The following is a 17594-nucleotide window of genomic DNA, read 5'->3' as shown; positions in this document are numbered from 1 at the left end:
ATAATAATAATTAGTAATAATAAAGTTTACTTAAGGTTACAACCTGTTTACATGACAGTTTATATATTTTAATTATTTCACCTGGCTGCTATGACATGTTTTTGTTTTGTTTTTGTTTTTATATTCTTTCAGGTCTTACATTATTTTATGTCTTAGATTATAATTGTTGTTTCACTTTACTGTCATTCACTGTTGTAAAGAGTCTGAGATTTTAGAATTTTACCAGCGACAGCTTTACTGTAATTATTGCACATATGCAGTAGTGGAATGTGACTAAGTACTGTATTTAAGTACAGTTTTGATGTACTCGTACTTTACTTGAGTATTTCCATTTTCTGCTTCTTTTTACTTCTACTTCAATACATGTCGGAGGCAAATCTTGCTCATTTATTTGACAACATTAGTTACTTGTTAGATTCAGATTATTAATGCAACTAATGATATATTATTGCAGATTAAGCTCCTCAGCAGTACATTAAGTTATTCAAATTAGCCCCCACCTTTACCAGATGAAACATAAACTCATTAAAGCATCAATAATTATAATCTAGTAATATAATTCATATTCTGAAATGGGCTATTATGCATGATTATCAACTTTACTTTTGGTGCTTTAAGTAAATATCAATGCTAATATTATCATACTTGTATTTTAACACAATACAATTTTGAATGCAGATATTGCACACACATTAAAAAGAAAACGTTTGCGTGAAACATTGTACAGTATGAAGTGACATTACACCTGAAAATAAGTACTAATATTGCACTTGTATTTTTACACTGTAGCAATGCTATTTCAACTTAAGTATAAGAGCTGGGTACTTCTTCCACAACTGAAACAGCAATGATTTTGGCAAAGTTGGCGCTTTTATTTTGAAGCCGGGGCTAAATTTCCGGTTTCGTCCTATATGTCTGCGGCCGTCTTGACGTCGCTCTGTTAAATCTTACGTTCTCCCTCTCATCATTCCATCGGAGGCTCTTCATCATCACCGACGCTCCCGTCCACCTGTCCCTCCTTCCCTCCTTCTCGCTGTGGAAATAATACGCTTTTAACTCGTTTGTTTAAATAAAAGAAGAAGGAAAAATGGCGAGCAGCTTTTCCAGAATCCTGTCCTCCAAACGAAACATCAGGATCTTGTCGTTGGTTGGAGGCTCAGTAACGGCTGGACTTCTGCTCCACCGGGAACATGTCAGCGCGGGGGTGCCTGTACGCAGGAGCTACCCCGCCAGGTAAAGTCATCCGTTAAACACAATATATATTATTATGTGTGTTAATTAAGAAGTCCTTACAACTGATAATATTTGTCATTGACATAAATTAGGCGTAATTAGCCTGCGTTTCTCAGTATTAACGTAAAAATCTACGTTTATGTGCAATTAAAGCAGTAGCGTTAAGACAAGGGCGGGGTGTGAAACAGGAAAGTAACCTTGCTAGCTAAAACAACAATTTATAAATGGGGTGCATTTAACCACCTGGACACCTTAAATAACACTGACATTAAGAATTAAGAATTTAAATTAAATTAAAATGTAGTAGGCCGTCGTCTCAGAGCAGTTTGCACAGTAGAAATATTACCATTGAATGCCATTAAAACCTTTACCAAATCATAGAGCAGATGAGGAGTTATCGGTCTCCTTAAACGCACCATTAACATTATAACCCTACTTATCCTGTTAACGTTACTGTAGTTAAATTGTGTTTTGTTTTTTTTCGGTAATTATTAGGGGGAGCAACTGTCTGAAATGTATTTTATTGACCATAGACCAAAATTAAGGCGCAAGAGGAAGCAACATACCACACAGACCTAAAGATTTATAGATTTAACTAACATACAGATACAGACTAACTGCAGATTTAACTGACATAACACACTCGTTATTGGAAACTGTGAAGTATAGGTTACATCTCACGCATATTAGGCAAAGAAGACACAGCTATGTCTCTGTATATTTTTCATGTAGAACAGACCAGAAGGGTGTCACCTGCACCTGATCTGAGAAAAAAAAACAGCTGTTTTGCCTCATAACATGTGCTGTATTATAAAGCATAGTGCATATTATGACATATATACAGTACATACAGCCTGTGTATGTACTGTGACATACCGTGTGCTGATGAATGGGAACGGCTGTGAATAAAAACGAAACTGAGGGCATTGATGCGTACGTGTCCCACGACACGCCGGCGTGCATTATAAAGCAGTGCATATATAGAGATTAGTAAAACGTTATCTGCTGCTCAGATATAAAACCCTGCCCAGAGTGTTGCATAACCGTCACACACCGGTCAGTCTTCACAGAAAATGGAATCTATTACTCGCCAAAATTTTACTATCAACAGTGGTGCAGTGTGACTATGTACATGTATTTAAATAGTCCACTCAATCACAAATTCCAAGTACTTGTACTCTCCATTTTGTTCAACTTTATACTCCTACTCTATTACATGTCTGAGACAAATACTGTACTTTTTACTCCACTACCCCTACTTTTCAGTTTGGATGGGTACTGATACCAACAGAGTAAGTCATTTTGATACCTTTTTCTGAATGCTCCATAACATACGCCGTTCTGGACTAGGGCTGCACAGTCTTTATCAAAATCACACTACGGCTTTCTGCAATTTTCAAATCTCAGAAGGTGCAATATTTGTTAAAGGAAAATGTGCGTAAAAACACTTAAATTGATTAATTTTGTGAGGCAGAGATGCCCTGTCCTACAGATCAGATTCTACAGACTTAAAAAGACATCTTCATTTGGCACAGATTCCTGCAAGAAAATCACACCATAGTCATTTAACATGTTTTTCAATCAAAATAAGAATAATGGTGTAAAAATTGTCAGTATCTTTAATATTGTAAATCATATCGCACTTGCAACATCGATCAAAATGATCACAATTGGATTTTTTTTAAATAATTCAGCCCCATGTTCGACTATTTTTCTGTTGTTTTGTAGGTGCTGTGACAGTTGACGAACTGACAAACGGGTGTGATGATTGTCTGTGAACAAATCCATAAAAATAGTAATATTTTCCTACATCTGGATTCAAAAAGGATCAAATGCAGGCATTGTTTGACTTGAGAAGTTTCAACACTACTTGGAACTGGGTTATTTCCATTGATAACTTGAAAGTATTGAGTACCAGTACTCAGCCCTACCTTTCAGATTACAATTTTTCTGATAAAATGAGGGATTAAGTCTTCCAACAGTATATAAAGTAGATGAAATCAGTTCAACCTTAAACATCTGCAGCAGTAAAATGCAGCAATGCAGCTGTAATAATAATCCAGTTATAATAGTAAACCACTGACATGTGCAATTTTACTGCATAAAGAGTACTTTATTTAGGTTTTGATTGTGGGACTTGTAGTAAAAGTATTTTCACAGTGTGGTACTACTACTACTTTTTGATGCAGTAAAGCATCTGAATATTTCCACAACTTAATATTAAGGTGTTGACATTGGTTTGGAGATTAGTCTGTGGGCTCAGTCATTACTCTGCTTGCCAACTGTTTGTCTGAGGTCACCTCAGTGGCGTGGTTGTTCTTATCAAGCCTTATTGATTCAATTAACAGGCGCAATCTCAGAGGGAACCATACTGTATCCTGCCAGTGAGACACGCCCAACTTGTTAATAATCATTAAATTAACGTTAGGGAATTGATAGCTAATAAAAATGAGGACTTTATCGTTATGTTGGTGGGGCTGGAGCTTCAAGATAGGAGAAGAATAGCCTATTACTGTATTCTCAAAATCAGTATATAAAAAAATTTATAAAAGCACACATGTCAAACATATTACAAGCCTATGTAGGATCAGTGTATTGATCAGATTTACGTGTAATTGATAGCTGCAGAACTACTGGTTCAAGTAATCCTTTAGTAATAAATTGAGCAGTTACTGGGACATCTTCTTGACTGTATCGCCCTGTATAACTACACAATTCAGCAGTGCCCTAGGACCTTGCACAGGCAGCTCAATGGCATTATTAAATTAATCCTGAGATGAAAATAGGCACCAAGGCATATTGCACCAGTGCTCATGTTGGAGCACAGTCAGTGTGATGATACTTATCCGAATCAGGTTGTGCACTTTGCCAGCATTGAACAGCTTGTGTCTGAAGCCCCCTGTGTTTTCCTGGCTGTTGAAATCTTTGTAATGGGTTGCCCCATTGGAAGTGGTTGGGAAGTCAACCTGAGGCATCAAGCTTCTCATCTGAATGATTGAAATAGACATACAGATCAAGCATGGCCCATCCATGACAAACATCTTTGTGTGTACCCATCTCGTCATCAGTAACGCTGTATTAAAACCATTGTGATTTTAAAGAAATGATAGCTTTTTCGATACCACAAGTTTTATTAAAAGATAAATATAACAATGAATATAGAAAATGAGACAAGCAGCAAGAAGAAAACAGCACTGTGAAAAAGTGAGAGGAGACGGGACTATGTGGGCACTGCAGCAGTGTGTCTCCACTTGTTGTTGGAAAGAGCAAGAAAGTATTAATGATGGTAAAAATGAGCATTGAAAGCCTTTCACACCGGAAGCCATTAAGTGTGGAAAACCTGCTCTGCGCAGTCCCCCAAGACCTGCGAAATGCCACTATTGTCACACTTTATAAGAACAAGGGCAATTGCAGTGATTGTAACAACTACAGATGAATCAGACGGATGGACAATAGTGTTTCTGGTTAAACAAATCGTATCTTACTCTTTATATTTTATCTACACTTTAACTTGGGAACAAGTATAACAAACATTTATTGTATAATTTTAGAATTAAATGTCTTAGCCTTCCTTACTGTATATTTTGGCAACAGAAAACAGAAACCCATACGCTAGTGATCCGAGCTGCTTCTGCAGTTTTAGTCTTTGTCACGCCAAACCCAATTTCATTCCTTCCTTGGCAATAAGAATGTGTTCTGAGTGGAAGAAAGCCAGTCTTTGACAGCAGGTTCTTTTTATTTCCATATCAGCCTACCTGAAAGCCTAAGTAATTCATTTGAAGGTACAGGTGAGTGAGTCACTAGTCTGCTTTTCTGGAATCAGCAGCAATATTTTACTATATAAACATACATCTGAAGGCTTCCTTCTCTCTCAGCATTAAAATAATGGCATATCTAAACATTAATTATAGTCAGCCTGTTGGTACTGAGTACCATACAATAGCTGTCCTGACTGTCAGTTTGCTGGGCTATTTTTGTACCTTCTAGCCAAATCAGCCAGTCGTCTTCAGTGTATCACATAGCATTTTATTATTTTTTTTACAATGCCAGTATGACTAATCCTTCCAGCCTCATGTCCCTGTGTGTCCTATATGTCTAAATTTGTAGGTGACACAGCAGGTGTCCCATAGCCAGAAGGACACAGGTTTAAACCTTAGTTACTTGTGTGTGTGTCACTGGGAAGTGTCCTGCTGTGAGTCACCTGCTCCAAGGGCACAGCTCCACAGTTAACATGCACCCACACTGCTAAAAAGATTTTACTCTCCCTTAAAGATCAGTGCAGCAATATGTTATCTTGTATTTGTATTTGTGTAGTGCGGAGTACCCTGACCTGCGCAAACACAACAACTGCATGGCAAGCAGTCTGACACCTGCCATCTATGCCAAGCTGTGTGATAAGGCCACTCCCAACGGTTACACACTCGACCAGGCCATCCAGACGGGCGTGGACAACCCTGGCCACCCCTTCATCAAGACCGTCGGCCTGGTGGCAGGAGACGAGGAGTCTTACGAGGTCAGACATCATTGTACCATCTCAAACATGCACATGCAAGCTCCTCTCTGTTGAGTGAAAATAAGAGGCTGGTATACCTCAGTGTGTGTCATACAAGGTTCATGGTTGACCACAACTTCCCCAGAGCATTTTTTTTTCTCAGTGTGGCATAGCTTTGACCCATTCTACTTGCTTCTGATTGGCTTACCCCACATTCTTACCCAAATCCTAAGCAACCCAAATGACCCAAATCTACGAAGATAATGAGTATTAACCAATCAGAGTCAGAGAATGGCCATTTGTGACTTCACCATCCTGGGGAATAAAAATGGTTTCCCCAGGTCACCAGTTTGAGTTTGCTGTCCAAAATGACAAATTAAATAAAACTACTACAAAGTAGAAACTGATATTCACAGAAAAAAAAATCTGTTGCATTCCAGTTCCAACCCAACTTCCTCTTACCGTCAAGACAATTACAACATATATAAAAACGCTTTAATCATCAGAAATGATTTCTGCTAAAAAAAAGTGCAGACTCCCATCCTGTTCCAGAGGAAGGAGTATTACAACACAGGAGAGCAAGAGTTTTAGGCTAGGACACCTCTTTGGGGATATCTCAGTGTCTATCTATAATGAAGATGTAACTATTTTTTCATTTTAATCATGCACTTCCTTTAGAGACCACAAAAATATCTAGGTCTTCTTACAGTAAGTATATATATTGTAATGCCATTGCTATTGCCAGACATTTACAGGCAATTAACATTACAAAAAACACAGATATATAGACATATCTACCTATATCCATACCTATAAAAGTTATGCATCAAAAGTAAAATGAAGAACAAGATACCAAACTAAGGTAGTCAATCTTATATTAACTGTGAATTGTGAGAACCAGTGGGGGAGTTCAGGCTGCAGACCCAGGTCAAGGGGAAAGATGTGTGATTTTCAAGACTTGAGGTTGCATCAGTCCTGAATGTACTGCACCCATTTGACTGGTTGCCAGTTAGATATATGCTTAATAATATTTACGAGACATTTTTAATTCATTTAAAAGTTTATGTTCATGTTTTGAGAATTCTTTATATTTTCCTTTTTTGGTGGTTGGAATTTGGCTGATATCTCGTCTTTTTTATGAAGAATTTTAGCTACACTACAGTGTAAATAAAAACATGTGCATTATATGAGTCATCATTACTCCCTCATTTTTACAATATGAGTGGTTGTTTTGTATGTAATTATATGGGTGTGGTATTACTACTGCTGGGAAGTAGACAGGAGTGCAATGATTGATTGTATACAGTGTGTACATTTATAGATTGGAGTATGTAGTAACAGGTCTCAAACAGCCTCCAGACCAGCCTGAAGTATATTATGCTTTGTTGGTCTTTGGATATAAAAGTGATTTCTTAAGGGTTATTATTCTGTGCTTTCTTGCTGCTTTTTGCAGCTTTGTTTCACATGCTGTTGCCACCTACAGCCTTTAAGGCCATGTCAATTTGAGGGGAGATTATGATACACATATTCATACTGATTCTACAAAATATCATAGACTCATACTATTTCCATACTATTACTATTAGGTATTTGCAGACCTGATGGACCCTGTCATCAAAGAGAGGCACAACGGCTATGATCCCAGAACCATGAAGCACCCTACTGACCTGGATGCCAGCAAGGTAACACTCTCACAGAGCTTCTTACTGGAGGGATTGCAGGCTGCAGGCTGGTGACTTGCTGCAGTTATTTAAGAATTATTATGCAATATTTATTGTGTTTAATATTATATTGATCAGAGTTGAATAAATCATTGCTAAAACTGATGGCCAATAACTAGAAAACACCACTTAGTCACATCTCTTGAGTACAGCAAAGCTTCAAAATTTTGGGGTGCAGAAGTTTGTGTACATACATGTGGGACATACACAGTATTATACTGATACAGCACAGGGATAACACAACATCACACTTAAGACATCCATTACACAAAAGGTGTAGTGTCCACAGGCAAGTTGACAAAGCTAACAGCTAATCTAGGAAAAAGTATAATCTAAACAAATAAAGAATTCCTGACCTCACAAAATCTCATTCCTCTTTTCCTATGTCTTTTTCACCAAGCTTTATTTCAGTGTTTCTTATTATACATGTGCAAAACATATGTAGAAATATTGCCTGCCTGTCTTTGTTTCAGATCCAGTCGGGCCACTTTGACGAGCGTTACGTGCTGTCGTCCAGGGTGAGAACGGGTCGCAGTATCCGGGGGCTGAGCCTGCCCCCGGCCTGCACCCGGGCAGAACGAAGGGAGGTGGAGAGGGTGGTGGTGGACGCCCTCTCTGGCCTGAAGGATGACCTGACCGGCAAGTACTACAGTCTCACCCAGATGACAGAAAAGGAGCAGCAACAGCTTATTGATGTAAGTAACGCTGAGATGCTGATGTATGATGAAGATGGTGCCACTTTTGACTTGAGCTTGTTTTTTGTTTTTGTAGAAACAGTATCTCTTTATAGAGGCTGGTTGCCTTAAAGTTCAAATTACTCATTTTTTCCAGTTATAGGGATAGTTCAGATTATTTAATGTGGGGTTGTATTAGGTACTTATTAGTAGTCAGTGTATTACGTACAGTAGAGACTGGTCAGCATGCCCCCAGTTTGGAGAAGTGAAAAGGCTGTCTGGCGCCAAAGTAAAGTGGTGAAAATATTATTTTTCTAAATATAGCATGCACTTAAAATGATACTGATTTTTTTAGGTGGCTAAAATACGCTTTGTTGCTGACCCTGTCCACAGCAGTACATTTTCTAGCTTCTATGCTGTTCTTCAGGTTTACAATCTTTAAGTGCTTGTAACTGTGTCGTGTAACTAAAGTCTGACACATAACAATCATCTTGTCCAAATTGAGTTTTTCAGGATAGAGGACACTGTAAAGATTGTAAAGCCCCTTTAGTAAAACAATCTATGAATTAAATTGACTGTAAAATTGACTATACTTGACTAACGGAGGGGAAAGAGGGATCAGACAGTTTCATCACATGTAATCAGAAATGTGGATTGGCCATTCCTGCCAAGGCATTTTTCTCCCACCCACATTGTGAGAGATTGACCAGATTATTGAATTCTCAAGTCTCACGCCCTTGTTTCTGTCTCCCCTTGACAATACTGTCCGATCTAAGTTTTCACTGCCTCAGTCATCGCCATTGTTGGCACTTTGAGTACAAAACTCCTGTTCTCTGTATTTACAATAGGACCATTTCCTGTTTGACAAACCTGTGTCACCCCTGCTGACGTGCGCAGGCATGGCTCGTGATTGGCCGGACGCCCGTGGTATCTGGTAAGTGGAGGGAAAAAAGACGATGCAAATTTCTGGCTGAGAAAACTTTTTTATTCAAGGCAAGACAAATCAGTGTAATGTTAGTGCATGTAAAACATGCAGTCATGTGTATAGAAAAAAAAAATCATATGTAAGGTGATAGAAGGTCATAGAAGAAATTATTTAACTTTAATCTTCTGTTTGTCCCAAATCAGGCCAGTCTTTCAGTGCATATAAAAAAACGTCTCATAATCTTTACTTCAAAGCCATTTTGTGAACCTGTTACTTTCTACCCCGGCATGGTCCACTGGTAATGTCATCTCCCCATTGCTGAACTGTGGTGGAGGTGTATTAGCAATGCGGACAATGTTCCCTCAGCTCTGAGTTTCAGCATGTACCCAGGAATAGCCCAACGCAACGCGTCAGCCAGCCAAAATCAATCACCAGCCTCCCTCCTCCGTCCCTCTCCCAACCGTATCAGCCTCTCCTCTCCTTAATAATTCACCTTCACTTTCATCCCTCCATCATCTCTTCTTTCAGGCCTACAGGCAGCCTTCTCTTTCCCCCTCTGGCTCATTCTCTCCCACCCTTCTCTCTTTTTTTCAAAGCCAATACGTTCTGCTCTATTTTCTCTCATTTTTGCTTGTCATCCCTCCTGCCCCTCTGATACTCATGTTTTTGATTCACTCCTCCCTCTCTGTTGTTGAAGTATCCCTCCTTCTTTATCACCTCCCTCTCTCTCTTTCTTCCTCTCCCCAGCCCGCTGTCTCTATAACCTATCCATTACCTTATTAAATCTCTAACAATATTAAGGAGGTCAGCATGGACAAAAACCCTCTGTAGAAACTCACAGTGACTATGCGAAATATCACGTGTATAAAGTTGACAGTTTGCCCTGAGACTGGTTCTTGTAGGGGTTATTGGGTCATCAAAACCCAGTGGATGCTTCTTCTGTGGAGCATGAATGTGTTCAGCAAATGTCACTGTACTTTGCTTTCAGACTTTTAATTGTATTACTTACAAGTGGAAATTTTAGCCCTACTGTGGCACTTGAGGGAAGGTCAGAGAGTGACAAAAATGTTAATGATTAATGTACTAGCATGCCATGGATATTTACAGCAAGATTCATGGGAATTCCGGTCATTTGTTTTTGCACTATTTTGTCTCAGTACTTGTATGCACTCAGGTCTCTCTTGTAAATGAGATCTTAATCTCAAAGGGATTTACCTGATTAAATAAAGGACCAATTGACAGATGGATATCAGACAGATATCACCACCACACCCCATCCAAAGAGCCCCATTGCTAGTGAGTCTAAAGATGGGAATGTCAGTACAACTTGAGATGGGAACTTCAAGCAAAAATAGGGCTCAGTATTCACTAGGAACTATCCAACCGTTCTTCGAAGATGGACGCCCTCCACTCTTGATCTAGGCTCTCTAACTTTAAGGCTGTAGCCTCATCTAATGTCTCACAGTCACACTGTTGTAGCAAATGCTCTACTCCCTCTGTGCAGAAAAGAGCCAGACTGAAAGTGCGACTCACGTTTTACAACCATCTGCTATTAGTGCTGAGAAACAAGCTAAAACTGTTGACAGCCTGGGACAAATGGCCAGGGACTATGGATGAAAACTATAAATTGTTAGCCTTTTGGCTATTTCTGGCATACTTACAGAAATGTACATTAATATGCATTGTCCTTGAGAAATAAATCAATCAGTAGTAATGCATCAAAACACATAAAGACAAAGGAAAATCTATATTTTTAAGACAAAGTGAGAGTTGCATATCCTATTTGGTTCTTTATACTTTAATGACTATTCCAAAGTTTGAAAATAATTCATGTTTTTCTAATTTACTTGACTTGTTTAAATTATTTTGAGAAATAAAAATGTCAGAGATAGCATGCCTGTTTTGTACTTGGCCACAGTCTCCAAGAACTGTAATCTTTGCTTCATTGCTGACAAACTGATCTTCATGAGTTGTGAGGTTTCCATCCAACAGAATTTACTGTGCATTATGTTTTATGATGTGTCCAGTGTCTTTAATGTATGTCATAAATCAGTGCCATGTTACAAGGCCTTGTAGGCCACTCTGAGAAACATAACCAATAAAGCGAGGCAAAAACAGAGCCAGAAACAAAGATTATCCTCAGTGAGTGATGGTTAATGGTCTCCTCTCTATTCAGCATAATAGAGAAATCTCATCACCAGTCTCTACTTATTAACTTATCCCAATATGCTTCCAAAATATCACTTCTATATTGGAAAATAAGATTAAAATATTTATTTATGTACAATATAAGTACCATTATATTCATATTTGGAATACATTTAAGTTATTGATAAGGTTTGTAAAAAAAAAAAAACAATCCATAAGCTTGGGATAAGAAAGGGATATCAGCTCTGTGTTCAAGTTACTGGTTACTGCTCCAGAATAGATGGCCTCTCCCTTGGTGCTGCACTGTGTCTGTCCACTGTTGCCTGGGGCAAATGCAGAGGATAAATAAACCCAATCAGTGGGGATAAAAACTACATAACTCAATATAACTCCTCTCTGTACAGGCACAACAACGAGAAGACGTTCCTGATTTGGATCAATGAGGAGGATCACACCAGGGTCATCTCCATGGAGAAGGGAGGGAATATGAAGAGAGTCTTCGAGAGGTTCTGCAGAGGCCTCAAGGAGGTGAGATTGTGTTTGTATATGGTTTAAGGTGGCAAGATGAAGGAGAGAGAGAGACTAGACTGGGATTGAGAAAGAGGAGACTGAATTTGTAATTTTCTTAAAAGGTCCTGTGTGAGAGCATCTATTGGCAGAATAAAGCAGAAACTAAACATGATAAATATGTTTTCATTGGTGTATGAATCTGTAAAAAATAAGAATCGTTGTGTTTTCATCACCTCAGAAAGAGTCATTTCTATCTACAAAGTTTCTCCGCCATGTTTCTACAGTAGCCTAGAATGGTCAAGCAAACACTACACTACACCACACAAACATGACAGTACAGAAACACAATGATAAAAAAAATATCTTCCTGTTTGTGTTCAGCCTCATAATTTTCAGGGTGTGTTGTTTTTAAATGTTTGAAGACGGTGCTGATGTGTGGCATTTTCTTGTCACAAGTAGGACATCTTGCTGTATTTTTGTCAATGGTTAGAAAGCTGCACCACGCCACGTTACAGCTGCCATTCTCTCACATATTTGTGATGGGGAAGTGTGTGACGTTTCTGCAGTCACATGACATGGGCCGGCTATATAAAAATGTCAGGGCTGCTTATTGGCAGAAACATTATACTCAAACTGTTTGAAAGTGATGCAGCCACCCACATGTTGTATTTTTATAATGTTACTAACAATTTTTTAAAGGAATCAATACCAAATGAGTCGCTTGTGAGAATCCTGCAGAATCGATCTGCCTATCCCTAGTTTTCAGTTGCAATCTGCAATCTCACTGCCAGATGCCAATAAATCCTACTCACTGATCCTGACCCATTGTGTCTTTCCACTTGGGTATAGTATCTTTAAGTTAGCAGCTGAAGCAGAGACACTGTGTATGTCCTGCTGCCATCAGGGATGTAATCAGCCGAGGGTGAGGGCAATAATACAGTGGAAAAGTATATATTGTATGCTGGCAGAAGCAAAAAACTGCTCATACTAGTCTCTGCCCTGCCACTAAACTAAGGCCTGTAGACAGATACACAGAAACACACTGTCCAAACATGGCTGTGCAAACATAAATTATTTATTCAAGCAGTCCAAGTTCCCCATTAGAGGAAGAGCAAAGGACAAGCAGCACAACATCTGGCACTGCACTGTTGCACACTGAGAGTGTAATTCCAACACTGTGCTTGTGTCAGTCCACCAGAGTTCACTTAACAGTCTCACAAGGCAGCATCTTCATTCTCTCTGAAAAATTAGAAATTCACAGGTACTACCACTTTGCTGTGCACGATCAGTGTTAACACACCCACGAAACGTATAAACAGAAGTCCAAGATTTTATGAATCAAACACACACTCGCTGTGTTGTGACTGATTCTCTCTCTCTTCTCTAAGGTGGAGCGTCTGATCCAGGAGAAAGGCTGGGAGTTCATGTGGAACGAGAGGCTCGGTTACATCCTCACCTGCCCCTCCAACCTGGGCACAGGGCTCAGGGCTGGTGTCCACGTCAAACTCCCCCTGCTGAGCAAGGTAACACAATAGTTGTAATAGGAAGAAATAACTTGATACTCACACCTCACTAGATACCAGGGCATCTTTTGTGTTACTGTTGTATTTGTGTCACATATTGATAGAACAAAAACATCTCCATGGCTGTAAAAACTCAAAATATTGAAAGCATAAAATTATCTTCTCTTCTCAGTCTGCACTACTTAGAAAAGCTGAGAAGGGGATAATCAGAGTTAGTTCTGTTTTGTTGAATGTTACTAAATTATTTGAACATTGTGGAGCCACATGCATATTGCAACTTTTGTACTGTGTATGGCTGTTACAGAATGGCAAGTAGGTTTCTTATTGCATCAAAGTAAGTTCGAAATTATATTTTGCAACTGTTTATATTGCCAAATAACATTTTTAGAGTTCTTATTTTCCATATTCACCTGGAAATAAGCTGCTTATAAGATTCTTATTTGCACATTGGGTAATGTTGTGATTAAAATGCTTTGAAACTGCATAACTGTATAGAATAACTTCTCTCTCCCAGGATGCCCGCTTCAGTAAGATCCTGGCCAACCTGCGTCTGCAGAAGCGAGGGACAGGTGGTGTGGACACCGCTGCTGTGGGTGGTGTGTTCGATATCTCCAACCTGGACCGCCTGGGACAGTCTGAGGTATGGAAACCTATGTATTGCACAGAGGTGGGGGTGAAGTAAGAACAAAGGATTTGAGTAATCATAAATCTTTGATCAAGAGAGCAAATTATTCACCTGCTAAACTGGTTCACTGAGTTGTTTATTAGCCACATGTGTGGTTATCTGGAGCTGTATCACAAACGGGGTGTTGCACAAATATGTTTTACCACGAACTCCTCCCTGTATATATAACTAAAATACCAATAATTCTTCACCTTGAAGAGTTCACTTGATGTCACCTTGAAGATATAAGTTGTGTATGGCCATTTTTTGGAGTCAAAATGGCATCTCAAAAAGGTCTTAAATATTTATTTATTGATTGCTGTAATTAAAACTCATTCCAAGTGCAAAATGCATGTATATTTGCTTGTACTTAAATCTTATGAATACGAGCTGAGGAGGAGAGGAGAGAAGAGGAGAGGAGAGGAGTGTTCTTGTTCAGGCTGTACGTGTAGTTTGTCTTTGTTATGTCCATGGTCATGCTGTCATGCCTGTGTGACAGAGTCATATAGTACAATGGAGCTGTTCTCTGTTGTTGTTGTTCTTCTCTATTGGCTGGAGTGCAATGTGCTTATTATCCCACCAAACCCACTAAATATGATGCTAATTTTCTTACTGTTATATAACTTAGAGATGTGACGTTTTGTGATTGCCAGAACACAGACAGCTCATTGCTTTTGTGCAAGAGAAATAAATCCAGGATTCTGGCACAGAGAGGTTTAAGTGTTGGAAGGTAAGTGGAGTATTGCAGCCGTCTGACTCAAACATCCACTCCTTTTCCAAGCTTTTTTGAGAGCGTGGGCTGTTCACTGCTGTTTGGTCCTCCATCATCCAGACAGATGACTACTCAGGAGAGGAGCACTCTGAGGGTGGAGTCAACCACAACAGGCAAAGCAGCAACAGCTTCAGTAAAGTGCAGGAGGACAATAATGAACAGTTGTAATGAAACGTTGTTCCTCTTGTAGCCAATCAGAGCAGATGCAGAAAACATTAACTCTTTCATGACGACATTTCATGGTTTATGGTTTAACTGACTGGTATGTAGAAAAAAAAGTGGATTTGAAAACTTATTTGTTAAAAACATGAGGTTTTTGTGTTTCTTCATATGTGAGAATGTACAAAAAAATCTTGGGTTGCGCTTTCTGTGTTCAAACTGTGCAACTAGAGTTTCTAAACCTTTGGGCTAAAACACCAGATGTTGTTGTTTTTAATGAACGCTGTGTCTGTTTTGGAGGTGGCCTGTACTTTTGGCTAGTTTGGAGGAGGCATTCCTCGATAAGGTTATCGGCCTCTGGTTGATGCTATCTCACAGCTCACTCAAGTGTGCAGACTACTTGTGTTTATATTTGGTAGCATTAAAGGGATAGTAAGGATTTTTTAAAGTTGGTTTATTTTAGGTATTTATCTATTGTCAGTCTATTACCTACAGTAGAAGGCAGTTGGCACACCCTCAGTTTGGAGAAGCAGAGAGGAGTACCAGCACAGAAGCTAGGCACAGAACTGCTGTAGACAGGGTTAGCAGCAAAACATATTTTAGCTACCTAAAAGAAATGTCCACTTAATCTAAACTATATCCATTTACACATGTGATATATTTAGAATAGTTTAACTGCTTTATTTTGCCATCAGACAGCATTTCCTGATGGGAAACCACCACTATGTTAGCCAAATATCACTCTCTTACCAAAGCAGCCAGGTTCGATGGGCAAAAACAGTCATTTTTCCTTGCAGAACACAGGAATTATTGGTCTAATGATGCTCATTTGATCAGTTAGTTTGTGTTATTGTGTGACTTTGGTGAATCCAAACCATTTTTTTAAACCACTGAAGTCACACAATAACGCAAACTAATCAATCAAAGCAGCGACAGACCAGCAGCTCATGTGTTCTGTGAGGTAGAACAATATATGAAAATATGTTTTGCTGCTGATCCTGTCAACAGCAGCACATTCTTTACCCTCTTACACCAGTACCCCTGCTGCTGCATGTATGCCATACAACCCCACATCAAAAAATCTGAACTATCCCTTTAAGCAAAACACCTTTTTGAGCATATGACCGTTCTGCTCAGAACTTTTCTTATGCAAACATGCACTTAAATGTGATGCGTCCCTCCCTCAGGTCCAGCTGGTGCAGACGGTGGTCGATGGCGTCAACTACCTTATCGAGTGTGAGAAGAGACTGGAGAGAGGCCAGGACATCAAGGTGCCCCCACCTATCAAGTCCGTCAAGTAGACACTGATCCCTGACCTCACCCCACAAACCTCTGGGCACACACACACACACACATGCACAAACACCTCCCTCTGTGCCCATAGATATTATAAATATCTATGTTATTGCCTCATTTACCACTACTACTTATCTAATCACCTCTCCCTGCCCTCCCAGTTTACCTCTCTATAGTATAATCTACATTTATTACACGCAATTTATCTGGCTAAACCAAACCAGAGTCCCAGAATACTGCATTGGGCTGAAGTGTGTTTCAGGTGTTTGAAGGATTTTTATCATTAAACTCAAATTCAAACCAAGATTAATGAAGGATGGTTGTAGCAGAGCAAAGATGGCTGCCAATTTGCCTGCCTCTGCATGGCCAAACAGTATCTATGGCTCTGCTTCCAAAGCACTTCTCCTCAGCCCACCAAACCTGGCTTTACCCCGCCTCTGCCCCCTCCTGACGCATGTCCTATATTCAGCCTGTCTCTTCCCGTCATCCCTGTGTGTTGTTTGCTCATTCTTATTACCTGGTGCTTGTATAGTCCATCCATTTGTGCTATACTTTACCTTGTGGATTGTGTGTACATGGTTCCTTTTTTCACCGTTTTGAGTGGAGTTGAATGTAGATTAACAGGGTACGAGACTTGCGTTCTCCAGAGGATTTATATGTTTGATGACACACCGGTGTCAAAATGTAATGTTATAACACACACTGGCCAAGCTGGGATCTGTACTGTAACTGACTGAAGCAATATCATTCCAGCTCATTACTGAATGTCACAATGTAATGTCTTTTATTAAAGAAATCATCTATTTAACAGTAGCTGCTCCGTCTGTCTCTCATTTTGTTGATAGAGCTTTACTGTTTTTTTAGCTTCTACATGAACTGGACTTAATTCTTTGGTATCCAAGGAAAGGAGGATTTTGCTGGAGCATAAAGCCCAAGCTTTATGTAACCATGGTAACCAGGCTCAAGGAGCGTGATCGCAATCAGCGTGGTTGCAAAGTGTCATGTGACAGTGTTTAGTCAGAAGCATAATAAAACCGTTTTATGCTTGAAAGCCTGGCAGTCGGTTTTTGTTTTCACACAGAGCCAAGACCTTTAAATCTGGAAGATGTCAGTGTTTTTTTAATTAAACATTTTAAGGCTCTTTCTTATACTGCATACACACTCTTGTTCAGGCATTAGTTAATGGATAAATCTGGTCATATTCTGTATTTTTCTTGCATCAGCGAATCCCACGAACAGACCAAAACCAAGAATAAATTGATCCTACTAACAAATATTGTCTGTGTGTAACCAAAGCCACATGTCTTATTCCTCTGTGCCATAGAGCTTCTTTTTTTAAAGCTGCAAAAACTCAACTGAAAAAAGTACCTACACACTCAAATCTGCAAAAATCTTTTAATTGGTTCTCTAAGGCATGAACAGGTATCAAATGAATGCAGCAGTACAAAAGGTTACGCCAGTTGTTTAGCCTTGATGT

At 39.3% G+C, this 17594-nt stretch overlaps 1 protein-coding gene across 1 annotated transcript; it reads left to right on the top strand.

Moving 5' to 3' along the window:
• Positions 1-960: 960 nt before the first annotated feature.
• On the top strand, positions 961-16930 carry LOC146316988 (creatine kinase U-type, mitochondrial-like). The gene is made up of 9 exons (XM_084734775.1): positions 961-1233; positions 5548-5746; positions 7312-7407; positions 7920-8141; positions 8969-9054; positions 11598-11721; positions 13092-13226; positions 13741-13866; positions 16009-16930. The coding sequence occupies exons 1-9, from the start codon at positions 1088-1090 to the stop codon at positions 16120-16122; spliced, it is 1248 nt and encodes a 415-aa protein (XP_084590901.1). The 5' UTR covers positions 961-1087; the 3' UTR covers positions 16123-16930.
• The last annotated feature ends 664 nt before the right edge of the window (positions 16931-17594 follow it).

The sequence above is a fragment of the Lutjanus erythropterus genome, chromosome 13 (genome assembly GCF_056507025.1).
Source record: "Lutjanus erythropterus isolate fLutEry1 chromosome 13, fLutEry1.hap2, whole genome shotgun sequence".
NCBI classification, from domain to species: domain Eukaryota; kingdom Metazoa; phylum Chordata; class Actinopteri; order Lutjaniformes; family Lutjanidae; genus Lutjanus; species Lutjanus erythropterus.
This window is presented reverse-complemented; position numbering and strand designations above follow the sequence as displayed.

Bases quoted from the DNA above. Each gene is read 5' to 3' on its own strand.
- LOC146316988 (XM_084734775.1), top strand. From the start codon at position 1,088: ATGGCGAGCAGCTTTTCCAGAATCCTGTCCTCCAAACGAAACATCAGG. The intron at 8,142-8,968 runs GTAAGTAACGCT...TATTTACAATAG, and splicing joins AGCAGCAACAGCTTATTGAT to GACCATTTCCTGTTTGACAA. The intron at 13,867-16,008 runs GTATGGAAACCT...TCCCTCCCTCAG, and splicing joins ACCGCCTGGGACAGTCTGAG to GTCCAGCTGGTGCAGACGGT.